This window comes from Ovis canadensis, chromosome 1 (assembly GCF_042477335.2).
Source record: "Ovis canadensis isolate MfBH-ARS-UI-01 breed Bighorn chromosome 1, ARS-UI_OviCan_v2, whole genome shotgun sequence".
Taxonomy (NCBI): Eukaryota; Metazoa; Chordata; class Mammalia; order Artiodactyla; family Bovidae; genus Ovis; species Ovis canadensis.
Genome location: NC_091245.1, coordinates 191,983,336 through 192,011,050, shown reverse-complemented (window position 1 = coordinate 192,011,050; position 27,715 = coordinate 191,983,336). Strand labels below are relative to the sequence as shown.

The 27,715-nt window shown below is 43.7% G+C and overlaps 1 protein-coding gene across 10 annotated transcripts in view; it reads right to left on the bottom strand.

The window, feature by feature from the left end:
• KALRN (kalirin RhoGEF kinase) overlaps nt 1-27,715 on the bottom strand; it is a 695,559-nt gene that overhangs the window by 367,715 nt on the left and 300,129 nt on the right. For all 10 annotated transcript variants that reach the window (XM_069555992.1, XM_069555980.1, XM_069556000.1 and 7 more), the window contains exons 7-10: nt 24,134-24,325; nt 20,479-20,610; nt 17,123-17,353; nt 73-195 (exon numbers count right to left, since the gene is read on the bottom strand). In XM_069555992.1, coding sequence (XP_069412093.1) covers nt 73-195; nt 17,123-17,353; nt 20,479-20,610; nt 24,134-24,325 — 678 coding nt within the window. The remainder of the gene's footprint in view (nt 1-72; nt 196-17,122; nt 17,354-20,478; nt 20,611-24,133; nt 24,326-27,715) is intronic.

Below are 27,715 nucleotides of genomic sequence, written 5' to 3'. Positions count from 1 at the left end.
CAAACACCAAAGCCACAGCCCTGGTCTCCTTCTTCGGGATCCAAACACATACAACCGTTCACAGCATCTCACCTGAGCCACCTCTTCGAAGTCATCATGCCTCTTCTGCAGGGCCCGAGCTCGGTGCAGAGACTTCCCGACCCCTGTGTGCTTGCTGAGAAAGGCCTCGCCGTGGTTTTCAATCCAATCTAACACCTAGTCAGAGAAGGAAGACAGAAACAATGACTTCTTGGCAAAAGGAAAGACATGTGACAATGTGTGTGACCGCTAGGCTATCAGAGTCCCATCCCAATTAGAAAGTGGCAGTCCAGGTGGAAATGTTCAATCCATGATAGACACAGGGATTTCATTACTGTCATTGGCAATATAATAATCCCACCCTTAACTAAGTTCAGTTCTTCCTCTTTGATCTCCAGAATATCCTCTCATTACTTGTTCAGTTTTCTCAGCCTTAATAAGCCCATTATTTTAAACAAGCTACATAGACCGCCAGACACAGTTTAATCCTCTCACAACTTTTGACTCCAACCACAAAATCAGACACATTTGTAGGAAATTAGGCAGTAATCCCTGGGTCAGAAAGATCCCCCTGGAGTAGGAAATGGTAACCCACTCCAGTATTCTTGCCTGGAAAATTCCATAGACAAAGGTGCCTGCCAGACTACAGTCCATGGGGTCACAAAAGAGTTAGACATCAATGAACCACTGAGCACACACACAGGCAGTGCCAGGTCAGGGCAGCTCCTTGGCTCTCACTCCACCACAAAAGTGCTCATGGAAGTGGCACTAAGTCATGGGGACCCTGCCTCATTGCTCTCCTGGGACTCCCTCCCTAATTCTGGGGGTAAAGTCTAGAGTAGCCAATCCCCAACTGGAACTGTACCAAAGATAGCCAATCACCAGGACAGCTGTGTTCTCTGGCTTCTTTTCATCTTTCTCCTCAATCAGCATCAACCAATCAACCAAATAAAGGTCTTTAGCATCGCTGATGCTCTTGGGTAGCAGTAGAGACTCCATGTTCTCCAGACTTAAGGTCTAGTGGTTGGCCTTAAGACATTTTCCCTGGAGTTGAGGGCAGCTGAAAAAGAGGTGACTGAAGCAGTAGAGGGACGGGTGAGGGAATGCTGAGAAGGTGAGAAAATATGTTGTCCTGAGGGTCACTTGACAGGAGGAGTGGGTGCCCCTTAGTAAAACCCTTGAAATATAGGCAGGATCAAAGCCTGGAGTCCCTTTTGCACTTGTCCACATCAGTTCAGTTCAGTTACTCAGTCGTGTCTGCCTCTTTGTGACCCCATGAATCGCAGCATGCCAGGCCTCCATCACAAAAATGTGGGTCTCCCAGAGAGAAGGGAAGCAGTTCATCTGGGCTCTGAGAAGTTGGCACTCAATAAATCAAATGGCCACAATTAAATCAGAATTGCAGGGCAGACACACCTGTTGCAGATCCTACCAAGATTCAACTAATTTGACTCTGCTCCTACTACAGTAAACTTCAGCTAAACATTTGATTAATGAGGTACTAGTTTTCCCAGATTTTAGAAGGACTTTTGGGAAAATGATTCAGATGGACTAGGCCTGTTTAAAGGGTACTTTAATGCTGTTTCTTTTACAGATTGTCCTGTGGTAAGCAGAGAGACCAAATCATTGCCTGGATTGCAGGCATGGGAGTTCTGGTTCTACAGAAGCTAGCCTTTGGCGTCACAGCCTCTGACATTTGAGATAAATTAATGTCTGCAATTGTACGAAGTATGGAAACTTTCAATATCATAAAGTCATACCAAGATGGTATTAGAGAAAAGCACATATAAATATAAAAATGAGGTTTAACAAAAGTACATGGTACAAAGCCAAGTCAGGTAATCATCCATGAAAATAAAGGGGGAAAAAGCCTTTTCAAAAATGACTTTATCTAAACATTTAGTGTAAAGAGCTTAAACATTTTAGGAAAAAGAATTTATATATAACACAGGAAACTATATTCAATATCTTGTAATAATCAATAATGGAAATGAATCTGAAAAAATATATATATAAAACTGAATCACTTTGCTGTACACCTGACTCTAACACAATATTGTAAATCAACTATACTTCAATCAAAAAGATTTTAAACACTAACAAAAATCTGACAATACTTTTTAATATTCTGGAGGCACATCTGCAGAAAGAAATTGCAATAGTAAGTGAACTGAATTTTTACCTTTTGCAAACACTGAAAGCAGCACTGAAAGGAACTTTAAATATCCCTTTCTCAGAATAAAGAAGAGCCTACTTTTCTTTTGAGTTATTTATGGTGATATTTCAGCAAAAAAAATCAGGAGAGTGCATTTTTACTTGACTTACCACAATTTGATCCACAGTTCTGTACAGTAAAAGGAATGATGGGTATTAGCATGCAAAGCCAAAGAGAAACATTTCTAGTCACAAATTTTCCCATATATTGGGCACCATGGATGGTGCAACTTTATAATTTTTATGCATATTTAAACTTTCATTAATCCCTTTTTGAGAATGAACTGAAGCTTGGAGATAATTTTTATATACAAAAGAGCTGTCTTATAGCTTTTCACGAGTGCTTGGAATTTATGATGTATTTTTCAGATCATAATTAAAAAATTTTTTTTTGAGTAGTTAAGTGTGATCTACTTCTCTGGCAGTTTTTTCATGAATCTTATTTTGTTCCTTTTCATTTTCAATCTCTAAAATTTCAATCTATTTCATTTTCAATAAATATTCTAAATAATATTCTAAAGCAAACTGGTTAGAGAGAAATGTTTCAGATGTACTAGTTCACAAACAGTTAGCTTTTATACTCCCTGAGGGCGTTTTCACAACTTTTAAACATTTTCTTTTAAAAGCAGTTTGTTTCCTGTTTCAGTTATTTTGCTTTCTTTAAAATGTCAATTCATTTTCCCTTAGTGACACCTAGTTTACTTAATTAGCTCAAATTTAACCACTTAAAGTCTATTTCATATTTAAGGGGCTTTTACTTAGTTTAAACATAACTTTGCTCTGTGATGTTACATTGTTTCCATTTAGTCTAACTTCTTTCATTAGAACTGGAGCTGTGGGGAAAACAGTGTAACTTCACTGAGGCTTCAGGGACTGCAGGGAAATCAGTTTAACAAATATAAGAGCAAAAGCTTTAGGAAGGGAATAAAATTACTTTAGTAATACATAGAGACTGAAAAAGTACCTGAGGACAGATAAATGTAATCAATGAATTGTTCAAAACGATAATTTCTGACGATTTTGTTTCAGACAGTTCATAAGCTCTCTTGACCTTTGATTTCATGGTCCCCAACCCTGGTGATACAGGGTTCTAACATGTACTGCATAGCAGAGAAATGTGCTTGTGAGCAGACACCAGCAGTGCCTGGCAATTAGTGACACACTGTAAATTAATGTGCAGCATCGGAAGTCTAGTGAGACCCAGAACCTGAACATCACTGGCTGAAGAATAAATTGAGTTTCTAGCCTCACCCTGGACCCTATCAAAGTGTAAGCACCCATCAAGGTACCCCTTATTTGTGCCCCTTTATTTAATTTCTCTCATCTACAAGATCCTACTTAAAACAGTCAATTATCAGTTAAAGTTAGGATAGTACAGGATGATAGGTAATGATACTATTGATGGTTTTGAATTGGTATCTAAGTGTTTCCAACAATAGGAGGTTTTCCTTTTATTTTTTGTCTGAAGGAAGGGTCCTCTGGATACAGAGAAGCATGTGTGGGATATGGCTATTCACATACTCTAATAAATATATACTGTTAGTCTCATGGCGGCCTAGTGTCAGGCCAGAGGATGGCCCAAGGTGCAGGATTAAACAAGGCAGGGCTGGCCCTGACTCTCGGAACTCAGTCTAGGTGGGTAATGAGCACTAGATATGAAACCACACAATTCGTCATTAATTGCAAGGGTGAAAAGTGCCAACAGTCAGGGAAGCTCACTCTGAAGAAATGAGGTTTAGCTGAGACCCGAGAGACAGTAGGACTTAACCAAGTTAGCAGCTGCAAAGATCAGCATGGCTGAAGTAGGCTTTAGTAGGAAATGCGCCCAGAGAAGGCAGGTACCAGATAGAGCTAAGCCTTGGTGGGCTGAGCTTCATTCCAGTGTTTGGCCTAAGAGCCACTGAAGGGCTAAAGGAGGAGGAAGACACCATCAGATCTGATTGAAAAATTATTGCTCTCACTGCTTTGTGGAGAATCGATTGGATGAAGGCAGGAACATGGGTAGGAAAATAGGAAGTTCCTACAGAAATCCTGACAAGAGGCAATAGCTCAGATGAGGCCAATGGCAGTGTCTGTGAGGAGGCAGGTTTGAGTATTATTTAGGGGACAGAATGGCTAGGATTTGGTGACTGGGCATGGGGGTGATGAAGAAGCAGGTGGAAGGTTAATCCCTCCAGGAGAAAGGCTTGAAAAACTGGGTGGAAGAGGAACTTGTCACTGGTGCAGAAGCAAGTGAGTCACAAGGGATAGCAGATGACAGATTTTTTCATGCTTTCTTTCAGTTTTCATACTCACATTCTGGTTTTGATAAATGACAGGTGTGTGAATGAATTTGAGTGGGAAGTAGCACCCAATGATAGTTCTCAGTCTGATTCTGGCAAGATGTGCCTTTAATTTCAAAGGAGTAATTTTATATACAAAGGTTTAAAAATAAACTATAAATTATTAATATAGCTGGATCCCAATGATAAAAAAAATTAGGGATATGAAATCCATCTGAAGAATTATAAATTTAGGCTTATGTTGAATTAACCCTTGCATTCCTGAAGGCATTTCACTGGGGTATAATTTTTGGTAGTGGTGGTGTAGTTGCTAAGTAGCGTCCAACTCTTGCGACCCCATGGACTGTAGCCCACCAGGCTCCTTTGTCCATTGGATTCTCCAGGCAAGAATACTGGAGTGGGTTGCCATTTCCTTCTCCAGGGGATCTTTCCCACCGAGGAGTCGAACCCAGGTCTCCTGCGTCGCAGGCAGATAATTTACCAACTGAGCTATGAGGGAAGCGTTAACATGACATGTGAAGTCCTCTGTGACCAGCCCCACCCACCCCAAACCCCACCTCCAACGAATTCCTGTCCCACCTCTCAATATCCCCAAAACTGCTTATTACCTTCTGAGTTTTGTTCTTGCTATTTTTCACTTCACATGAAATGTCTCTTTTTCTCCCTACATCTACTTCCCAGGCTCCTTTGTTTTTATCCTTTAAGCACCATCTCAAAATCTCTAGTTTTGGAAAGTCTTTTCTAACATCCCACTCAGGCTGGGGGTGGTATCACTCTTCTCTGCTCTGTTCAGACTACAATTATTGCCCACAGGCTGGTCTCTTCCACTAGACTCTGACCTCTCTGTGATTCCTGGACATAGCATGGTACTTGGCAGAGGGGTTTGTTAAGACATGCTGAAGTCAACTCAGACTCATCCTCTCAACATATGGCTCTGAATGCCTCTAGCTCCATACTCCTTAGCTAGGACCCTCCCTTTCAATACCTCTCACAGCCTGCATTCAAAGTTCTCCCTTTGTGTGTATCCTCCCTCTGCACTGTCTCACTCTGCAGGTGGTTCCTGAAGAAGTACGAAGTTTTCACCATTGTATGCTACCCTTTCATCACTTGCTTGCCCGCAGTATCCCCATCAGCCTTGCACACGCAGGAGATACTCAATGAATACTTATAGACATGAACTGTCAAGTGCAAGCATGGCAGCCTACTGTCTCGGGGAAAGCTGTGCCAACCCATTCAGCCGGAGGCCTGTCCTTTGCCTGTCACTGGGGACAGTAGTCCTGGTCAGCTCAGGACTCCTCACCACAACAGCAGGCAGGTAATCTTGCAAACCACTTGTAAAGTTCTTCCTTTCTCATGCCCCAACTTTCCCCAACTTTTCCACCAGAATTAGTCCTTTCCCAGAACAGCCTTTTCCAAGGGAGACACTCACATCCTGAACTGGATTTAGGAGCCAATCTAACTGCCATTATGTATAATTCCCTAATCACCCCCTTTCTTCCTCATCTAATTGTGTTTATTCCAACTAGTATACAATCAAGACTCTGTTTTTCAGGGGAGGAGACAGTTATTTCTAGCTGCTAAGGAGAACAGAAAAGTCCTTTTGAAGAGAAGTATTATATTTTCTGAACAGTGGGCATGAATGCAACCAAATTAATGGGAGAAAATCAAAGGTGTAGCTGCTTCCTGTCCTGGGACTTTGATTTTTTTGATTCTTCTAATATGACAGAATCTTAATGTTGGAGAAGAATATAGCAACCCACTCCAGTATCGTTGCCTGGAAAATCCCATGGATGGAGGAGCCTAGCAGGCTACAGTCCATGCAGTCACAAAGAGTCAGACACAACTGAGCGACTTCACTTTCACTTAACACTGGAGAAGAACTCCAACTTAAAATGCAGGAGGACCCTGCATTTTAAGGCAACTACCTTTGAACAAAGTTTCAAGTTGGTGTCTAAGCTCTGTTTACCTGTGAGTGGTTTAGGTATCTAAAGCATCATTAAAATGTGCACCATAATAAATTAAGGGCATCATAACTTACAGAGGAACCTAGGTTCTTCTCCCTTCTCCCCTGATTCACCATGGTACTCTGACCATTCTCCTGTTTTCATGAATGCATCTAGCTCATTCTGGCCCCAAGGACTGTGTAGGTTCCATTTCACATACTTGGAACCTTTTCTTTTTTTTTTTTTTTTGCTGTTTTATTTATTTATTTTACTTTATTTTACTTTACAATACTGTATTGGTTTTGCCAAACATCAACATGAATCCGCCACAGGTGTACATGAGTTCCCAATCCTGAACCCCCCTCCCACCTCCCTAGGATGCTTGGAACCTTTTCTTAAACACATTCCATGGCTTATTCATTTAGCTCACTGGCTATCACATAGCACCTATGACATATTTGTTTGTTTGCAGTAGTGTTTTTCTCTACTTCCTAAATATAAGCCCCACATGGGCAGGAGCTTTGTTTGGTTTACCGCTAAGTCCTCAAATAACATCAGCTCAATAAATTAGTGAATTAACCAATCTGATGTGAGAACTTTCTGTGTGATGAAGGGCAAAACCACGAAAGGAAATGAAGATGTTTAGCAAACAGCTGTGAAATCACAATTCCAACTCTCTGATTCCCTCCCTGGCTCTCTCTGATCAATCATCTTATTTGAAATATGTTATTAATTTTGTGTAATAATCTGATCCCTGATAAAATAGGCAAGATGTTTTCCATAAAGTGAAGAACTGCCCCACTCAGCTCCTACCTCCCAGCCCCAGCCCTCAACTCTGTAGAAGCCATTATTCTGAGCTCAGGAAGGAGAGCTGACACGTCATCACGTGTCAACAATACATTTTGTCCTGTTAAAGGCTCCAGTACACATGATGTGTGAGAGTACCCAGGACAGCCCATCAAATCATTATTTCTGCTTCCTTACACAGCACACTGCATGTTAGTTCTAAAGGGGAATGGCTCATCCTTTGCCAACACCACCCTGCTCCCCATTGGCTGTGACTGGAGAGCATGTGGGCAACACTTGAAATGCCCAATTATCAGCAATTATCAGTTATCAGCAATTCATTTTCTGTCTCATCTTTGGAACAAGTATGGTCAAAATAAATGTCTTGCTATGGCAGGGAAAGCTGTCATTTTTCCAAGAGGACTCAGCTGAAACTTAGCAGGTGACCAGATTATCTTCCCCTGAGAACCATGGTCCTGTCCCCTGACACATGTGATGCCAGGTGGAGGCCAGCTAGGAGACCAGCAGTCTTCCGCCCCTGCCCCTCCACTCTGGCCAGCCCAACAGGCTGGGGTGACTGGAACTCGTCTTTGTCCTTGGCAGCTCCCTGAGAGCATCTCCTCACCACGGTGCCTTGATTCCTGTTTATGGTATCACCACACTTTTCATCACTAAGGACTGAATCTCTCAAGCCAGAGGCTCTCAAACTTTAGAATGCTTCAGAATCACCTGGGGTTCTTTCTAAAACACAGGCACCATGTTATCCACAGATTCTGAGCTAAATAGTGTGGAAGAGGACCAGATAATCTGTTTTTAACAAGCCCCAACTCTGCCCAGATGATCTTAATGCCAGAGATCTGAAACCCTGGCAAGTCCCCTCCTAAACCGAGTTTTTAACTTCTCTATCCAAAACTGTATTCCTTTTATTATCCCACCCCTGTTCCTCTTAGGATTGAGGAACATCAAAGAAAAGGGCGAACTGAAACAAGTAGGATCTTCGAGGCCCTTTCAGGTACAAAAAGCCTCTCCATGTCCCCAGTTCTTGTTTGGCCTTCCTCAAGTTTCAAAGAGGAGGCTCATGTAGTTAATGGTTAGAACACAGGACTCCTGTTCCTCCTGAAGGGATACCGGTAACAATCTGGTGCATATCTTTGAGTTGTTCTGCAGAAACTAAGACCCCCACCCCCCATCCAGTGGAGGGTGGTGATTACATGCTGACCACAAGCAGTAGATCCCAGACTGGATGGAAATAGAAGGTTGATAATTAAGATTCTCGAAACATCACCCTGTTACCTCACCACCAAACAATCAGAAGAATGTCCATGAACTGATCACATACCCTGTGTGTGTACTCCCAATGTTGCCTTTAAAAACCCTTCCCTGAAAACTATTTAAGGAGCTCAGGTCTTTTGAGCACCAGCTTCCTGTTGTCCTTGCTGGTCACCCTGCAGTAAACACTGTACTTTCTTTCCTTCTCTAGGCAGTGTCATTTCATTGGCTTTGCTCCACGTTGGACAAGTGGACCTGAGCTGGGTTCTTTAACTTGTCCAAGAACCACACTTGGAAAAATACAGTTCCATATTCATACCTGACACTTCCTTTGCTTTCTATAACAAAATGGACAGCAATTTTCAGTGATGCTTTTTCATAAATACTCTCATATCCACCCTTGTTCCCATCACTTAGGTCAATGACTGTGATCCCACCATCTTCCCACCCCGACTCAGTCCTCTGCTGGCACAAAATTACCTCTACCCTTCACTCTGATAACATGTTTTCTCTGGTCAGAATCTTTTCTAGCTCTCCACTGGTTACAGTGGAATCTTTTATCCTTTAGCCTGGTATTCAAAGCTCCAGACACAGCACGTTGAGGTCAAGGACACGCTGAGTACATGTTTATCAGAAATGTCCTTGGATGGTGGCTGCCTTGTTGTTCAGTTACTAAGTCCTGTCTGACACTTTGCAACCCCATGAACTGCAGCATGCCAGGCTTCCCTTCCTTTGATATTTCCCAGAATTTGCTCAAATTCATGCTGAGTCGGTGATGCCATCCAGCCATCTCATCCTCTGTCACCCCCTTCTCCTTCTGCTCTCAATCGTTCCCAGCATCAGGGACTTTTCCAATGAGTCATCTGTGCACATCAGATGGCCAAAATACTGGAGCTTCAGCTTCAGCATCAGTCCTCCCAATGAATATTTAGGATTGATTCCCTTTAGGATTGTCTGGTTTGATCTCCTTGCTGTCCAGGGGACTCTGAAGAGTCTTCTCCAGTACCACAATTCAAAAGCATCAATTCTTCAGCACTCAGCCTTCTCTTGGAGAAGGAAATGGCAATCCACTCCAGTATTCTTACCTGGAGAATTCCACAGACAGAGAAGCCTGGCAGGCTGCAGTCACAGAGAGTCGGACACGACTGAGTGACTAACACACACACACACACAGAGCTTTCTTTATGGTCCAACTCTCACACCTGTACATGACTACTGGAAAAACCGTAGCATTGACTATATGGACCTTTGTCGGTAAAGTGATATCTCTGTTTTTTAATAAGCTATCTAGGTTTGTCATAGCTTTTCTTCCAAGGAGCAAGCGTCTTAATTTCATGGCTGCAGTTACTGCCCATCCACAGTGATTTTGGAGCCCAGGAAAATAAAATCTGCCACTGTTTCCACCTTTTCCCCACATATTTGTCATGAAGTGATAGAACTAGATGTCATGATCTTGGTTTTTTTGAATGTTGTTTAGTCACTTGTTAACAATAAAAGGGGAACTGAGGACATTAAAGGTGTTTAAAATTACAGTAGCTCAAGAAAGCCCCGAGGCTCAGTAACTTTTGGGGAGGGACTTCTTCTCACTGCTTCTCAGGACCCACCAGCTTCCCACGCCTGCTAGAGGGAGGGACCCAAACCCTTCCTTGGAAGGTGTTCATCACAGAATGACCACTGTTCAGTCAGAACAGAAAATCAGAGTAAGCACCAAAGGAGAAGACCATGACAGGGAAGGGAACAGAAGGTGGAAAGCAGGGCAGAGAGGAAGGCGGGAGAGGTGTAGAGTGTAAGGGGTACTAAGGGTCCATGAAATTCCAGGCAGGGGGGTCTGAGCACATCAGAGGCAGGCCTCCAAGGCCCATTCCCCAGCCCTGCTAATTCTAGCTGGAGAGTACATGGAGAAGACTGAACATATCCTTTGGTACCAGCCTCCTCCCACAGGGAGAGGGATAGTGTCCCTCTAAGATCAGTGACACCAAAGAGTCAGATGAGAAAGCTTCCTCATCCCCACTCCAATCAGAAAGCAACGCTGACTGGTGGAGCCCTCTGTTTCTCCCCTCTCTACCCCCAGTTCAGCCAAGCCCAAACCTGCTCACTTTCTGGACACCCACCCTGCCCAAAGAATCATCTGTTGTCTACTTGAACATATTTGAATGACTGGATTATCACCATCAAAATTTAATTGAGAGTTTTAATACTGCTAAATACTACCATGGGCAAATGGAAATTATTCAAGATACTCAAAACCACCAACAAAGAAAACCACCAACAATGGTGAGGTAATGTAATTACGGTTGTGAAAAATAAGTGAGAATGGGTAGGGCTTGTTTTAGGGGCATTGTGTTAGAGATAAATAACCATAGCAGGCCATTTTATAATAATGGAGCAGGTGGGAAAGAGCGTTTGAGTGTGAGTGTGATTGCCTGTGTGAGTCTTACTGGACAGGCAATTTGGGAATGAATCTCATCTGTCAGCAGTTATGCAACCTTGGGCAAGTCTCATCCTTTGGGACCAAATAATCTATCTGGGCCCTTTGAGCAATGACATTCCAGCACTAACTTATAAACCCCTCAAGGGCAGGGGCTGTGTCTCTCTGCATTCCCATCATCTAGCATAGTGCCCAGGGCACAGCAGAGAGGTTAAGAGCATGAACTTAGAAATTTGGTGAAAGTGGGTTTAAATCCTTCCTCTGCCACTAGCTATGTGACTTTGTACAAGTTTACTTAACCTTTCTAAGCCTCAATTTCCTTATCAGTAAGATGAAGACCAAACTATTACCTGCTTTATAGTGTTGGAAGATTAAATAAGATAAGGGAAGTGATTAGATATGCAATTGCTCATAAAGATGAATCATGAGCTATGAATAATAAAACGTTTATAGACACATTTAATCTCAGGAAAAAAAAATCTCAGGGCTGGAATCTCCTCCCTGACATACCCACCAACTACCACCAGTTGGCATTTCAGATTTTTGAGAATGATTCCTGCTGTGTGTGTTTCCCCATCTACCTGGGACTATGTATGCCATGGGTAAGCATTTTCCTTCTCAGATGCTTTAATCCTTCCTTTTTATAAGAAGAGTTCATTTCTAGACCCATCATCATTCCAGTCATTTTTCCCTAAGCATGCAATTTGTGACCTAAAGTGCTCACCTTTTATTATGCAAAGCTGTTAATTGGATTATACAATGCCAAACTGGTTTAGTATGATTAAGGGGCTTTAGTCACTACAGCTAGTAAAAGATCGACTATCTGGAGTTTGAAAAAATTACCATCAAATCCTTTTTACACACTGTTTGGCAGGCAAGAACTGACACAGTAAAAGCTATAGCTTTCCATATGAAGCTTCAGTAAAAACTGAGAGAAACAGGTGAGATTCCTTTGTAGTACAGAACTATGGATTTTAATATTAATGCATTCATTCAGAATGGAGTCACTGAGCCAGAAAATTCTGTCATCACTGCCCCTCCCTAAGCTCACTTTTGGACCACTTAAAAGCAAAACACATTGTTCTTAGGGGAGGGCACTGGAACCTCAGACAGGTCATGTCCCCCCCAGACCACTCCTAACCCTTCCAGCCTGACCTCCTGCTATCACTGCCAAGAGCAGGCACCCAGCTAGATTTCCTCTTCCCTGTCCACTGGCTATAACTCTTAGCTCTCCGCTTCCTGGCTATCCCCAGGAATACCATCCCCAGATCCTCTGCCTGAGCTCCAAGGACCAGTGCAAATGACATTCCAACCATGGGAAATTTTTCTGCTCTGACTCCACCAGCCCATTGTTGTCTTGCTTCTCTGGCCCTAAACCCAGATAGACACATGCCATTGACACATTCTCAGGTACATATGTCTTCTCTCAGGCCAGGGACCCCCAGCTCCTAGCGCAGGGCCTTGCACACAGGTGTTTCAAAATACTTTACCAATTTATTCTTGCACCACAGGCAAGGAGAAGAAGAAAAGGAGGTAGAATAAGACAGCTTACAGAGATACTCATGACAGTTGCTCTGGCTATGAAAAAACAGAATGGAATTTGCATCTATCAGAAAGATCAAGACTAGCTACTCCTTGTTCTTCTCAACAAAGTTAGGTCTATCTGGGCTCAGAAGGAGCCCATGGTGGAAAGCTAAGTTGGCTGATATTGTGAAATGCTCTTTCGGCTACTGCTTAGTAGGGCATGGCAACTCACTCCAGTATTCTTGCCTGGGAAATCCCATGGACAGAGGAGCCTGGCAGGCTACAGTCCATGGGGTTGCAGAGTTGGACACAACTGAGGACCGACACTTTCGCTTTTAGTACTGTTCTACTCTACACTGGAAAACCAATAGCACTGAAAATCATTCCACTAGCAATACTAGGGCAGCTGTGCCCTGTCCATGCACTTCTGCATCTTAATGAACCCAAGTTCCAGTCTGATCCTCAGAGACTAATTTTCACTGCCTCCAAGCCCAGAGGGGAAGAGAATGGTAAAAGGACACCTCCTATTGGGACCCAAAGAAGAGCTAGCACAGAGATAATGTGTCAGGCCAATTCTGGCTACATAATGTTTAAATGAAATCTTGTTTTCACTGGTGTCTATCTTGATTTCAACCTCTCTGCTTTACCCCACGCTTTGGACAAGGTAATCCTGCTTGGGAAAGACCATCCCCCAGAAGAGTGAGTGAGTGAGTGAGTGTGTGTGTGTGTGTGTGTATGTGTGTCTCTCTCTCTCTCTTTCCTCTCTCTCTGTTAGGTTGTATGTATCACTCCTGTCTGTCTTCTGTTCTCCTTTTCTGTCTTCCAGGCTCCTTTCTCATGTGACTTCTGTAGGATACCTGGACTGGGAGCCAGAAGACTTAGGTTCTGGTCCTGGAACTACCATTAACTAGCTGTGTGGTTATGACCAAGTTGCTTTACATCTCTGGGAATCAATTTCCGACTGGGTGCTCTTCCAGTCCCTAGCAGTTCTGAGATTTTTATCACTGAATGAAATGAAACTCAACATATTCACGAAGCAGTAGCTATTGTAGAAACAAAGGAATCAGGCTGGGAGTTCCCAACAGTGCAAGCATCAGGGGACACCCAAGTACTACTCAGAGAAGACATGACTAAACCCAGGCAATCCTGCTGGAGGATCTACTACATGCTAGACAGGCACTGTGCTCGTATCTCATTCAGTCCAAAAAGATAGGTATGTGATATTTCCTATTTTAGGGGTGAGGAACCTGAAGCACCAGGAGTGAAGTCACTTGCCCAAGGTCCCATGGCCAAGACTTGTCAGAGCAGGATTTACACTCAGGCTGTCTGGCTCCAGAGCCCATGCTTTTTATCCACAGTGCTATATTGCCCCAGCCATTGATGCTCACTCACAAGCTTCCCACTTAGGCTGTAGAGTAAACTTCTTTCAACCCCACATGTGCTCAGGAGTCTTGGATCCAGACTATATGGTTAAGCAATTCTCTCCTCTTTCAAGACACCAACTCTGACTTCTTGCACCTCGGCCTCTCCCATTAATACTTGATTGCTATGCACCTGCCTCGCATGCTCAGGTAGCATGGAACTTTCTATTTTCAAGTGTGTATTTTTTGTTGCCTTTCTATCTAAGCAGACATCTTGCCAGAACCTAGTGCAGTGCTGGGCTCCCTGCCCAGGCCCACACTTGCTGAATAGCTGATGGGCACCAAGATGCTTTGTAGCACTAATGTTATGTCCTGAGTCCTCTGCCTGGGGCTGTAAGTAAATACCTGGGACCCTTCAGACTTTCACAATTCCTGCATGCAGACCCCAGCTGCTCACTGGCAACTACTGAATGGGCTGGGAAGGAGGGTTAGATGGTGTTCAAGTCATAGAAGCAGAAACTGGGGTCCTCCAGTGATAATTTCACCTCAAGTCAGCAAATATAAAAAGAACTCCAGCTTTATGCCAGACAGCTAAGAGTTGTAAGGGGCACAGAGAAGCAGCAGTCATGCCTTCTGCTCTCAAGGAGATACTGGAACAGAAGAGATAGAAAAATGCAAAATTAAAAAAATGATAAATATATAAAACTTCAATAGCACTTTGACTTTTGTGTTAAATTACTTTTTATGTATGTGGATGCATGCATGCATGCCAAGTTGCTTCAGTCATGTCTGACACTCTGCAACCCTATGGAATGTAGCCCACCAGGTTCCTCTGTCCATGGTATTCTCCAGGCAAGAATACTGGAGTGGGTTGCCATGCCCCCTCCTCCAGAGGACCTTCCTAACCCAGGGATCAAACTCAAGTCTTTTACTTTCCCTGCAGTGGCAGGTGGGTTCTTTACCACCAGTGCCACCTGGGAAGTATGTGTGTGCATATATATGTGTATATATATATAATTAAATATAATTATATAATTGTGGGAGCACAGAGAAAGGAAACTACTTGTCCCAATCTCATTGTGAAAACTAGGACAGGCTCCTGCATGGCTTGGAGCTGGGAGACCAAAATTCAAGTTTGTCACTGGAACCACTGAGTTCATCATGTCCACTGACCTCTGAAGCACCAGCTCAGACACTGATCAGACGCTGATGGTTGCTGGGTGTCAGGAAGCATCTGAGACCCATCACAAATTAGTAGCCCTTGTTTATCACATTCTTCTTTGCATATCTGCCCCAGTGTCAGATATTTGGTGCAAGTGAGTGGGACAATGGCTGAATGACATCATGTCTTCAGAAGTCACATTCACATGTCCAGAAAAGAACAATCGAATTAACCACCCTGGGGGATTCAGTCCTCATGGAAAATCCAAACCCCTTTACTTCTACCTCATAATCTTATTGCTTTTGTTGAGTGCCAACAATGTGATTCACTGATAGAGGTGAACTGATAGGGTCTGCATTCCAGAAATGCTCCTGTTTCTAAGAGCATGATGTGGAACAGTCACCAGTGTAGCTTTGTTATACCTTCCCCCAGCTGTAGTGTAGATGTCAGGGTGGCCACGGAGAAATCTGATAACCGCTATTTCCAGAGAGTCTGTGTCTAGATGCCGCCCTCCTAATGGGGATGCCTTTCCCCACCCTCCTCACAGCCCTCCCCTCTGCAGCATCTATCCTACCCCATCCAACAACCATGAAAACAGCAGGAAGGCAATGAGCACACCAAGGAAGCTGCATAATTCATGGTACAGAAATCTCCAGAAGTCACTCAAAGTTCACCCAAAAGTAACGGCCCCTCTGTGTGCCTCTGGAGGCTGGCACCTCACTCTGTCTCATTCACAGACCAAAGCTGCGGTCTCCTGTGCTCAGAGTTGATACACTGATCTGAACAATTCCAGATGGCAGGAGCAGACAACTAAAGCATTTGCTTCTCCATTCCCAACAAACCCCACAAGGGTTTCAGAGCCTGGGCCAGCACCTCAGCAGTTCCCATCTCTCCTGAGACTAAAGTGTCACCTCTGAAGACTCCTCACTGCCCTAGCTGGGGGGCAGGGGCTGCAAAGGAGTTAGGGCAGCCCAAGAATATGGGGCACTTCTGGAGGCCTGTCTACTCCTGGGACTGACCGCATGGTGGTAACCCAACACACAGAGGGTGTCACAGCCCCTGATAGGATGCCCTGCCCTCCCTCCAAACCTATCTCCTTCTCAGGGTACCCAGTGTAAGATCTCCCTAACAACAGCTGTAAGGGGAACCAACACTCCAAAGATACGTCCAGTTAGCTTTCAATTTTCCATGTATATTTCGATATACTTTTTGACTACACTTGGTCAATATCACAGGAGGTGTGGAAGGAGAGTGAAATGCTATTTTATGTGTATAATCCTGAAATTATAAGGTGGCCACAGAAAAAGTTTGAGACCATGAGTGCTCCTACCCTTGCCTCTTGGAGTGAACCAGCAGGGAAATGATACTAAATCTTAACTCTCATCTCTAGTTCCCACCCACCCCCTGCTCCAGCTATTAGTCCTCAGAGAAAAGCTCCCAGGGGTCCCCAAAGATACAGAGAAAGGAAGTATGAGGAGAAAAGAATGGGTCATTTCATCCAAAAGGGTATTTGTGGCAAGGCTATCCTCTTATAGTTAGAAAATAACCATTTCTTTACTCTTTGTGGTAAAGAATAAAAGCTACAACTATTATAATAATGCAAGAAACAGATTAAGCCAGAAGTAACCTCTAATTACAGAACACACAATTATCAACAGCCCATCTTTTAAATCTGGTTTCCAAATCAAGCTTGCCAAAGAATCCCCTGAAGGCTCTGTACCCCACCACACCCCAGCTCCAGCTGGCTACCTGCATCCCTGGTTGAGAAGCGAGCTGGCTGGGGGTCCAACCCTGACAATGCTCAGATACCCCCCCTCCCCAGACCTGTCCAGAAAGCTCATGCCTGGGGGATGGCCAAGCTTTCCCCAAATAAAACAAAGTCATGACGGCAAAGAATTGCTACTTCTCAGATTGAGCCTCCCTTCCCAACCCCAGGCCAGGTTTGCAAAGCTGCTTAAGTGAGAAGCATCAGTGAGCAAGTCTGGAAGGTATAGGAGGGGGTGGGGGCTGCTGGGGGCTGGATTGCCCTCTTCTGTCCATGAATCAGGCATCCCCAGGCCTGATGACTCGGTGAGGGGCTCAGGCATGCCTGCCTGGCCTGTGACAGATGCCAGGATGGGGGAGCAGGGTGCTACCTGCTGGACGTCCTGCTGGAAGACGCAGAGCTGCAGGCGCTGGTGGAGCCGCACCTTGCGGTGCTGCCAGATGCTCTCGAGCCGCCGCTGGTGGTGCAGCACTTCGTGCACCACATCCAGCACCTGGTGCACCGCCTTGGAGTAGTTGGCTGTGGCCGTGAGGGACTCGGAGTTCCCGGGACTCAGGGGCCGCTGCAGCACATCCAGCAGAGCTTTGCCGTCCTGGCTGACCTGTAAGACGAGAAAGGTCAAGTCAAGGGAGAAGGGGGAGGGGGGTGCAGGCACAGAGAGAGGCAAGGCAAGCTGCTGGGGCCCCTGGTTGGAACGGAGATTCCCACCCAGATTCATGACAACCGAGGAGTGTGCCACCAGAGCTGACCCAGTGTTCAGCCTGCAGCCTGGGGAGGTGCTGGTGCTGCAGCCATCGTCTCCAAGGCCCTGAATCACTGTCTCTCTTCGAATTTCAGCTTTTTCAGGGCAAGTACTCTGCCTTGTTTCTCTCTTTCCGTGCCTAGAACAGTGCCTGACACTCGGTACTTGATAAATATCTTGACTGACTCTCTAACTAGGTTAGGCAACAGAACTCCACTTTGGGAAAAAAAAACCTGAATATAAGTTGTCACCATAAACCCCTCTGCCTCTTCCTTCCTCAGCTTCCTCTACCTAGCTCTGAACTTCTAGGTGTGTGACTAGAGGCAAGTTACTTAACCTCTTTGGGCCTCAGCTTCCTTGTGTGTGAGGTAGGGATAGTAATGGCACATAGCTCAAAGAGCTGTGGTAAGGATTAAATGAATTAACACAAGCAGAGTACTTAGAACAGAACCCAGTGTGTAGTACTGGCTACCAAGTTCTATCTTTATTATCATCATCATTTCTCTGTCTTGCCTTCTTTATTTCCTTGTCATTTTCTTTCTTTTATATTTATCCTTCTTTCACTCTCCTTGTATTCAATCCCCTTTTTTTTATCCTGAAAGTGGTAACATCCCTGTCTTTTCAGAACATGCAGAATAAGGGAGCGGCCCTTAGATTGTAGACACAACATCCATGCTCCTGGGTTCCCCAAAACTCACCAGTGGGGGTGACATTCCCTGTCAATCCTCACCAGATTCCTGGCAATATTTCTAGAAAGTGGTATCATCTGATTGACACCTGTGGCTCTCCAGTGCTTGGCAGAGTATCCAAGGAACATGTGTCTTTCTAATTTAAAACAGTGATGACTAGGGAATTGATAGGAATTTTAAGACCCCAAATTAATCTGGTTAACAATGAAGTCAAAGTTAACGTAGAGTTAAGACAGTCTCTTACTTCCAAAAATGTGGCAGAGGAGGTGTGCTCCCACTTCTGGCCTTATGATGATGAATAGGGAGCTATTTGCTGGGCTTGCAGCTTCCCCTCCCCTACCTGCACATCCTGATAATAGCTTGGCTGGGGGTTCAGAAATACAGAGCCTGCAGTTACTCCCCTGTTGATGGAGCCACAGAAGTGCATGGGGGACTGTGGCATGATTAAGAAAGGAGAACACATGATTCAGGTGGAGAACGCAGCTGAGACAGGAGAGCGAGCCTGGCTGGAGGAAAATGACCCATTTTGATGACCAACTCTATCCACCCCATTCTACTGTGCTCCCTCCTACAATGTATTGCCAGGAGAGGGAGAGAGGAAGTACCTCATCAATAACAGAGACATGAATAAGATACACATTCTGTGGCCATACCCGGGAGAGCTCTCTTCAGGGAATTCTGAGCAATGCTGCTTTTGGGCACTGTGGTCTGTCCAGGGCTGGGTGGTTCCAGTTGGAGGGCCAAGTCCTGAAATTCAAGTCAACCCAAGTCCCAGTCCCCTGCCTAGCCCACACGTGCAGGAGGCAGGGCAGTCCACTGCCTTCTAAAGTGGGCTTGAAGGGAACATCTCCATCCCACAGTGCTAGGGCCCAAGAATTAATTGAGAGAAATGCCGTGTCTCTCTATATATTATAATCAAAGTCCATGAGTGTGTGAGTATAATATTATTCTCATTTATATGCTCTATTTTTATATTTTATAAAGAGTAAATTTAGAGATTCTTGACCCACAGGCAGAGGCACAGTTCTGTCCTGAGAGAAAGCCTTGGGCTACGTGCATTGGAGCTGGTGAGATCAAATTTGGCTCACTGGTTCTCCTCTCTCTGCCTCTTAAAATGATGAAAACTATTACCTTTTCAGTACTTATTATTGCCAGGCACTGGGCCAAGTGGATTACACAAATTATTTTTACAACTCTTAAAACTATAGGCAGTTGTTATTACTTTCATTTCACAGAGGAAGAAAATGAGGCTTTGGGTGGTTAAGTAACTTGTTTGAGGTCACACGGGTAAGAGAAGGAACCAGGATTCAAATCTCCATTTTGACTGTGGCAAAAACTCCTATTTTCACTCAGTTGAAATTAGTTAGTTCTTTGACTTCAACAAGCACCAAACTTACTTGGGTTGATATTTATTGAAATAGAGGTTCCAGGTCCTACTTCTTGACAGTCTGATTCAGCCTGGGATGGAGCCCAGGAATCTATACCTTTAACAAGCACCTCAAGTGAGTCTGAGGCAGATGGTCCAGGAACACACTTTGAGAAACAGTGCCTTAGCTGACCTTTCCCCCAAGAAAATCCATGGGCCAGTTGTGAAGACCCTTCCCTCTTCTCATCCAGCTTTCCTCATCAGCCGGTCTCTTCACATCCCTCAGCCGCTCCCTCAGAGTTCACATCAGTTAACAAACTTACTGGGCTGGGTGTATTCACACACATGCACCTATATACTTCTTTTCTTTTACTTTAAAAGGAAGTGTTTCCCCCTTAACTTGTACCATGTTCCCAGCCTTCGATTTTCTAGCAGAGGAGCTGTTTAGTTTGACTTTCACTTCCACAGCAGCTTCTCACTCCTACAAACACTTATCTCCACCCCACGGCGAGTTGTCCTCTGGACCTGGCAGTGAGGAAATTAGTACTTACTTGATGAGCTGCTTCATAACAGTGGTGACAAGGCCTGTTCACCGCCCAGACAGCTCCAGAGGAGCACAGCCTTGCTTTCTTACAGTCCTTCCTCTGACAGCCCAGTCTTCACACACAGGGTGAGACAGGGGCATGGGTGTGTGCGTGCATGCACACATGTACACCAACATGGTACCTGCTGATGGCTGCCTCTTTCTGCTTCCTGGGCGGAGACCATCATTCACAGATCAAAGATCTTAAAAGACGTCTCCAAAAGGAGAAAAATGGCCTCTTTTCTTCTTAGTCCAACCCAGGCTATATCACAGCTCATAGGCTGGCGCTCTTGCCACCCACGCCCATACACAGCCAGGACCCGTAGGTGTCCTGCTTGGTTCTCACCTCTGTGTAGGCCTGGGTCACCTGCTCATACAAAGACTGGTGGTGGTGGATCGCCAGCTCCAGGTCCTGCATCTCAGATGGCAGGCCACCTTCACTGCACATCTTGCACCAGGCATCCACTCCCGACAAGAACTGGAAGGAGATACCAGCTAGGTCAGTGTGGGAGCACTGGGGGCGGGCAGTGACAGGCACGGACAGATACCTTTAAGAAGCATTTGGACCTCTGGAAGCTTTCAGAGACCACTGCAGAAGGTGGAGTTTTTTCTTTAATTCTATAAACACCAACCTCAGGAAAGAAGTCAGCCCCAATACCTATTTAGAAAGTGTAGTTTACACAAAGAAAGATGACTACTATGAAACTGCTGGGGATGGAAGCTGTCTTCATGTTCAGTGGGCTATATCCACTATAAAATACATGTGTGAAACACCTCACTAAATTATATGTGTACATGAGAGATGTTTATCCTGTGCATGCTCACACATGAGAGTCAACATATAACAAAATGGGATATTTACACATACGTGCTCTACAATGTGGATATCTAGCTGTGAAGAGGAGCAAAGAACGCCTCATAAAGGCCCATCCGGCACCCCAGGGAACTTGGAGAGACCATTCCTACAGAGGATGGAGATTAACACTCAATAAGATTCCTGTCGTTGGGTCAGAAAACCCAAGGGGCTGGCAGAGGGAGGGGAGATTAAGGACAGACTGCACTGTGTCTAGAGTGACTCCGGGGATGTGATATATAGATATAGATCTTGACAGAAATCAAATTATTTAAAAGTTAAAATTAACAACTGTGGAAGACTATGGGTCTCCATGCACACAGGGTAAGCTAACTGAAATCACTCAGATTTATTGGGTGGAAAATACACCTCTAAAATGCAGATAATTCTTCACCCAATAGTCTGGAATGGTTCTGTCTGTGATTCTTCTTGCCTGAGTGCACAGCTCCATTTAAATTAATTGCCTAAATACCTTTTTATCTCATTGCCTAGAACAGCCCATCTGAGGACAATAAAGAGCTGCCTAAATAAATGCATTGAAAAAATAGCCTTGAATCCACTGTTTGGTGTGTGCACGTGTGTATGTTTTCCAGCTAAAAAGAAGCATGGTTTATGAGTCTCCCTGAAGGACTGGTGATCTTGAGAAACTGCATTAAAAAAAAAAGGATACAAATAAAATTTCTTCTCATCCAAATAATCCAAGTCAGGAAGCAGCAAATAAAAGCTGATTTCTCCAGTTACTTTCAATTCGGGTGTGTGCTTCTACAACCGCTTGAGTCCTCCTCTTGGTATTACGTCAGCTTTCAGTCCTTGGCCAGTTGGCTGTGGCAGCTGATTTTTCATTCTGCATGTTTATATTGCATTAAGCCACCTCCTAACAATTCTGGAAGAGTGCTGCGTATCACCCAGTATCAGTCTGTATGTGTTTTCTAATATCTCAGAAGCTGCTTTGCTCCATCAACAACCATTTTACCAAGGAACCCGAAAGTAACTTGACAGTTATATGTCAGTCATGGGGGTAGGACCTCTTCAAGGCCTTTCGGATTTCTTGGTAATAATCTAACCAGAGTCCTATATCAGACCCCACACAATGGTCATCTCAAGGAGAGAAAGAGAGACAGAGAGGGAGGCATTGAATCTCCATTGCCAATCTGGAGAAATCCTGAACAAAGTTTGAAGTAATAGGGTTGAAGAGAGAATAGGAGATTAGTTGTGAATATTTGCTACTATAAAAGGCTAGATTCCTCTCAATGTGTAGGGCTGCTCTTAACTTATAACACAGAATTTCAGTCTCTGGGAAAGGCTCAGATAGAATCAGACACAGGGTGGAGGAAATATAAACATACCAGGATAGTATGTTGAACATAAAGCCACAGTAGTAATGTTTACCATTTAAGAAACACACTAAGCACCTAATGTTCCATTTCTAATTCTTATAACAGTGCTGTGAGATTTATGATCATCCCCACATTAGAGATGAGCAAACAAGCTCAGAATGTTGAGGTGACTTGCCTAAGAGTTAATGATCAGAACTTACATATGTCTGGCATCAAAACCTAGACTCTTTCAATTATTCCATGCTGACTTCCATATTAGATGGGTAACAGAGGAAGAGATTTAAGGAATGACCTTGTGTCTGACTCTATATTACCTATGAGCTAACCAAATGTCATACAAAGAAAGAAACTTAGAGGTTTTCTTTAATGTTAGACACACTTGATCCCAGACACCTATAGATTGATTTTCACAATGGTGTATTAATAAACTTTTAATAACCAGGATATATATATGTGTGTATACAACAGTATGTTATAAATTTTACTGCTATAAAAGATGTATAGCACATGCATAATTTATGAAGAAACTGTAAATTTAGAAGCATATAGAATGCTTATGATAAATTCCATGTAACAAATTAATTCTCACAGATGCTTCTATTTGTAAATGACAAACTTATATAGTTACAGCACAAAAGCTGGTTGGTATTTCAACTTCTGTTAAGGTATAAGACAAAAGTGAAAAACACCTGGAGACTTATGTCAGAATGTTACTCATTCATCAGTGATTTTAAGTGGCTTTTTTGCTGAATGAAATTATATTTTTGAATATCAGAAGAATATTTCCTTAATTTTGTGTTCTATTCACAGCATAACAGCTCTACACAGGGCACATTTTTACACTAAATCTAAATTTTAAAATATTTTTTCTCTCATTTTTTTTAAAGATTCTATACAAACAATAAAACAACAGATCAAGCACTGGTTTGTAACACTTGATGATTTCCATGGTGTAAAACGTCTATCGTGGTCTATTTCAGGCTACCAGTGTGACATCACCAAATGTGGAGCTAGGAGGTGATCAGCAGCACACAATTGTATACTTTTTCCACCATAGACATAAATATTAGAAATAATCTCAAGAACATAGAAAATAATAAGACCTATTGAAATAATTGAAAATGATGAATTTTGAGTACTAATTACCTTTGTTTTTAATATGATATATTTAAACTTATACAGTTTGAAGTAATGGCTATGTTTAACAACCAGTTCATTTTTTAAATTTGTGAAAATTTAGCCATTGGCTCTTCCTAAGCTGGTTAGAGTCAGCTCCTACACACCACTAGATCTTAGGCAGGTCACTTAATCTCTCTGAGCTTCCCTGCTCCTCTCCATAAAATGGGTTAATAATGTCACTGGCCAATGCCAGTAAGTAAATGGCAACAAATAATAATTATTTCTGTCCACTGTATTATTATTATCCACAGCAAATGCTTCATGTAAAATTAGTTTTTCCCTGATGAAACTCAATGATCAGTTTAGTTTCACTCCTTGGTCTATGTTCATGGAATGCAAACTAAGCAGTCAACACACACCCACCAATAAACTAGTGAGCAGAATGGAAACAGGCTCTGGGTTCCTTCCTGTCTGAATGTAAGCAAAGCCACTAAGAGTTATCAATGTCTCTCTGTGTACACAGGGGCCATGACCGTGGTAGAACATGGGTTTTCTCACAACTACCAAACAAGGTCTTCAGTGTTTCAAAAAGAGAGGAGGGGCTCTCTACACCACAGTGTATGTCCCTCCCAGCCTGCCCTGTCTCTGCCCCTCCCTACCAACAGCAGCTCCAGCAGTTCCCCTGGCCTCACCTGCTCAGCCTTCTGATGGAACACAGCAGACATGGCGAGGATGGTGCTGCGTTCATCCAGGGCAGCTGCGAAACTCTTCCACTCCTGGTCTAGCTGCGTGGAGATCTGCTTGATTTGCTGTGAAGCATAGTGGCCAGCCTCTGAGAGGCGGGAAGCCACAGACATGATGCGGTTGATGTTGACATAGGCATTCTGGGAAGCAAGGGAGAGTGGTGCTTAGTGGGGCAGGCTGAAAGGGCGCCCACAGAGCACTCTGGGGTGGGGAAGTACATAGTGAAGGAGGCTACCCAAACTGAAAAGTTTGAGAGAGGCTCCATCAGCCATATTAGCATACCCATTTTGGGCCCAAAGGAGGCCTTTGTTTACATATTAAAATCTCAGTAGATGGCAGGTACAGAAACTGAGCTTTTCCATTCTGGGGACCAACACAGTTTCTGTGGTTCAGACACTAAAGAATCTGCCTGTAATGCAGAAGACCCAGGTTTGATCCCTAGGTTGGGGAGATCCTCTGAGAAGGGAATGGCTACCTACTCCAGTATTCTTGCCTGGAGAATCCCATGGACAGAGGAGCCTGGCAGGCTATAGTCCATAGGGTTGCAAAGAGTTGGACATGACTGAAGGGACTTAAAGCGGCACATGGCACATTAATACCCATGAATGCAGTCACTTTACATGGACGACCTTAATAATACTCACAAGCACCTTATGAGGTCATGCCATGGGGACAACATGGTATTTCCAAAAGTTTCTCACTAGAAGCAATGGCTCAGACCAAAGCGAAAAGCAAGAGGAGGAATAGGCACCTCTCTCAACTCAGGAGAGGGCTGTACCCAGGGCATTACTACAATAGGGCAGCAATGCCCAGAGAGCAAAGTACACAGGTCACAGGATAACCACACATCTTCCTACCACCAAGTGAAGACTTTACTGTCCCCCGTTCCTACCCCCACCAAGGAAGCAGGTGAATAAATAAAGATAGCATGTGCTGTGCTTAGTTGCTCAGTCGTGTCTGACTTTGCAACCCCATGAACTGTACCCTGCCAGGCTCCTCTGTCTGTGGGGATTCTCCAGGCAAGAATACTGGAGGAGGTTGTCATGCCCTCCTCCAGGAAAGACAGCACATGAAGCCACAATATCCACACTAAAAATAAGACCCATGGAGCCCTTTCTTATCCCTGTATGATTTAGGAACATCTCCCCACCTGACCTCAAAAAAGCATCTGTGAGGTTCTCCAGGCCCTGCTGACTCCTCTCACCCTGTGTTTTGTTTACATTTATTCCCATCTTTGATTGCCAATTAAAAATTCATGACCATGTGTGTCATTCCTTATTAGGCCAGCAGAAAACTCTCTGGGAAGAAACAAGACAACAGAAAACCCATAGAAACAAAGACAGTAGTGAGCATGGTTAGTTTTAACTGCTATCTCCTATTAATTGTCTGAGGTGTCAAAATAATCAAGCAATATTGTGGCACCTGCAAGGAGCTTTTCTGACTCACACAATGTCTGTCTGAAGAAGGACTAGGGTGGCAGGTTGCTGGCATACCTTTCTTCTTTGTTACAAATCTTCTCATATGATAATAAATATTCTTTGGCAACGGCATTTTCTCTTGGCTCTATTTGCTCAGCAGTAGTTCATTAATAGCGGGTAAGTTTAATGAAGGTTCTTTATTTTCTTTTCCCTCTTCCTTCATGATCCCCATTCATCTTCATTGTCCCTGACCTCAAGCATTCTGTCCCAAATCTGAGACAGGTTTATAAAGTCACTCTTCATTTAAAAGGTCTCTGTGAAGGTTTAAAGGGTTAAGTGAAGAACTTAAGCACAAATCCATCCTGATGTCTATGCGTGATTTCTTTCTTTAGACTGGCCTGAGACCTTTCTGATGTAGCATGTTTCCTTAATAGAACTAAAATATTATTACCCATTATTATTTGAAATAAATATCCTTCAAAGATTTAGGAATCATTATCGGTCCTGTTTTCTGAGTTAGGACAAAGATTCTTCTTAAAATTAAACTCTATTTATAGAACTGACAAGAAAGACCAACTCTGAATTAGAAGGAAAGAAATGGGGAAGACGGACATACACTTAGTTTAATAGTTCTGTCTTCTAAGGATCTGAATTTCCCCCAAATTTCCTGCTATGGTTTCACCCAAAGCAGACGTTGGGTGAAACAAGGATTTGGGGCAGATTGTTTATACAGGTATGATTCCAGGAATCATACCTCCAGGAGGGCCTAGAGGATCTATTCCACGTTCAAGGTCAGGAGGGGTGGCGGTGAGGAGATACCCCTTGTCCAAGGTAAGGAGCAGTGGCTGGGCTTTGCAGGAGCAGCCGTGAAGAGATACCCCACATCCAAGGTAAGAGAAACCCAAGTAAGACGGTAGGTGTTGCAAGAGGGCATCAGAGGGCAGACACACTGAAACCATACTCACAGAAAACTAGTCAATCTAATCACACTAGGACCACAGCCTTGTCTAACTCAATGAAACTAAGCCATGCCCTTGAGGCCACCCAAGACGGGCGGGTCATGGTGAAGAGGTCTGACACAATGTGGTCCACTGGAGAAGGGAATGGCAAACCACTTCAGTATTCTTGCCTTGAGAACCCCATGAACAGTATCAAAAGGCACAATAATAGGATACTGAAAGAGGAACTCCCCAGGTCAGTAGGTGCCCAATATGCTACTGGAGATCAGTGAAGAAATAACTCCAGAAAGAATGAAGGGATGGAGCCAAAGCAAAAACAATACCCAGCTGTGGATGTGACTGGTGATAGAAGAAAGGTCCAATGCTGTAAAGAGCAATATTGCATAGGAACCTGGAATGTCAGGTCCATGAATCAAGGCAAATTGGAAGTGGTCAAACAAGAGATGGCAAGGGTGAACATCGACATTCTAGGAATCAGCGAACTAAAATGGACTGGAATGGGTGAATTTAACTCAGATGACCATTATATCTACTACTGCGGGCAGGAATCCCTCAGAAGAAATGGAGTAGCCATCATGGTCAACAAAAGAATTCAAAATGCAGTACTTGGATGCAATCTCAAAAACGACTGAATGATCTCTGTTCGTTTCCAAGGCAAACCATTCAATATCACAGCAATCCAAGTCTATGCCTCAACCAGTAACACTCAAGAAGCTGAAGTTGAACAGTTCTATGAAGACCTACAAGACCTTTTAGAACTAACATCCAAAAAAGATGTCCTTTTCATTATAGGGGACTGGAATGCAAAAGTAGGAAGTCAAGAAACGCCTGGAATAACAGGTAAATTTGGCCTTGGAATACAGAATGAAACAGGGCAAAGACTAATAGAGTTTTGCCAAGAATATGCACTGGTCATAGCAAACACCCTCTTCCAACAACACAAGAGAAGACTCTACACATGGGCATCACCAGATGGTCAACACCGAAATCAGATTGATTATATTCTTTGCAGACAAAGATGGAGAAGCTCTATACAGTCAACAAAAACAAGACCGGGAGCTGACTGTGGCTCAGATCATGAATACCTTATTGCCAAATTCAGACTTAAATTGAAGACAGTGGGGAAAACCGCTAGACCATTCAGGTATGACCT